At 53.3% G+C, this 1,656-nt stretch overlaps 1 protein-coding gene across 1 annotated transcript in view; it reads right to left on the bottom strand.

Annotated features, from left to right (window-relative positions):
• CCT7 (chaperonin containing TCP1 subunit 7) overlaps window positions 1-1,656 on the bottom strand; it is a 14,075-nt gene that overhangs the window by 7,686 nt on the left and 4,733 nt on the right. The window contains exons 4-5 of the mRNA XM_015616172.3: window positions 1,510-1,635; window positions 982-1,034 (exon numbers count right to left, since the gene is read on the bottom strand). Coding sequence (XP_015471658.1) covers window positions 982-1,034; window positions 1,510-1,635 — 179 coding nt within the window. The remainder of the gene's footprint in view (window positions 1-981; window positions 1,035-1,509; window positions 1,636-1,656) is intronic.

Raw genomic sequence — 1,656 nt, 5'->3', positions numbered from 1 at the left:
CCTCAGGAATTCTCCAGCCCCTTCCCAGCTCCTCAGGAATTCTCCAGCCCATCCCAGCCCCTCAGGGTCCGTCTTGTCATGAGGAGCCCAAAATCCTGACAGAGGCAAAGATCAGCTCCCTCCTGTCAATGGGGAGAACAATCCCAGACTGACAAATCCCAGTCTCCTCCTTAGAGCTGGAGCAGCAGCCCAGCCCTGACGAGGCTGATGGGTTTTTATGCTCCTAAAATCCCAAAATCACAGGTGCCTTCCCTCATGCCAAGGCAGGAAGGTGTTTCTGAGAGCCTCTACAGGCAGCAGGCTGCCTGAAGCACTAAGTCAGGTAATGCATGTGCAGCTGAGGGGTGACACACAGGGGGTGGGGAGGTGTGGCTCCAGCTGCCAGGCTCTGTCCCCATGGGAACTACTCTATTTCCCATCACAGGATCACATCTGGGATTTTTCACAGCGTTTTTTTTTTAGCACTTAGGTTTGGACAGCCCATTTTGGTTTATTCAAGATGCTTATGCAGTTGAAATACTTCAAATTAACTGCAGGTATTAGCAAGATCAGGTAAACAAAAGGTTAAAATCCAGGGAGGAAAGGAACTCCAGTATTCTCACCTCAGCTGAAGGGGTCACTGCTATGAGCTATCTACCTTGCTGTGTGACAGCTAAAAAGGGATCTGATCCTCAGGGAAGTGCTGAGATTTAACACTGCCACTGACTGCAGCAAGAGCTCCAAGACTCCACCGCTGCAAAAAAGAAATCAGGCCACTTATTTTGGTGCCCAGCTTCCTCCCTGAGCGCTGGGAGACACGGCCCTACATCATCCCCTGCAGCCAAGTGAGGGCACAGCACTGCCCCTGGGGGAGCAGGGAATTCCAGGGATGTTTGGAACAACCCCACTGTGGGGCTGCAGCTCCAGGAGCCACCTGGAGCCCGAATTCAGGAGACAGCTGGAGCTCAGGACACAAACAGGTCACCTCCAAGGGAAACTTACTCTTTATCCTCCTTCTTGACAGAGACAGCGATGTCTTTGATCTTGTTCACAGCCTGGCAAAAAGGCAACAGCTGGATTAATGATTTATGTTCCTGAGCTGGTGACAGCTCCAAACTCTCTCTCTGTATTTTATCTTTTGTTCTCTGCTCCAACTGAAGTTACAAGTGTTTCAGTTATTCCACCCCTGCCAGCTCAGTAATTCCAAGGATACACCAGTAAATGAGGAGCAGGCTCAGAGCTGCTCTGCTGTTTCTGTTTTCAGCAGAGATCCTGGGAATCAAAGGGCTATTGGGGAATGAACCTCCAAGAATCAGCTTAGTGGGCCCAACACGGCTCAACAAAGGACGGCAGAGAACAGGAGAATGGAAAATGAGCTTTCCATCGATTCCTCCTTGCTTGGGAAGAGCCCCAGAGGACGCACTCCAGAGGTGCAGGGTGGTGGCAGTGGCTGCAGGAGAGGGCTGTGGGCACTCCCCACAGGCAGTGGCAGGTGTCTTTCCGTGGCAGTGTGCCTGCCCCGTGGCTCACCAGCTGCGTGGCCGTGCGGAAGGCTCGGATGATGATCTGGGGATGGAGCCCCTCCTCCACGTAGGGCTTCACCTGCTTCAGGAACTCGGCCGCCAGCAGGGTCACGGACGTGGTGCCATCCCCCACCTGCAGCCACAGGGGACACTG

The sequence above is a fragment of the Parus major genome, unplaced genomic scaffold (genome assembly GCF_001522545.3).
Source record: "Parus major isolate Abel unplaced genomic scaffold, Parus_major1.1 Scaffold361, whole genome shotgun sequence".
NCBI lineage: Eukaryota > Metazoa > Chordata > Aves > Passeriformes > Paridae > Parus > Parus major.
This window is presented reverse-complemented; position numbering and strand designations above follow the sequence as displayed.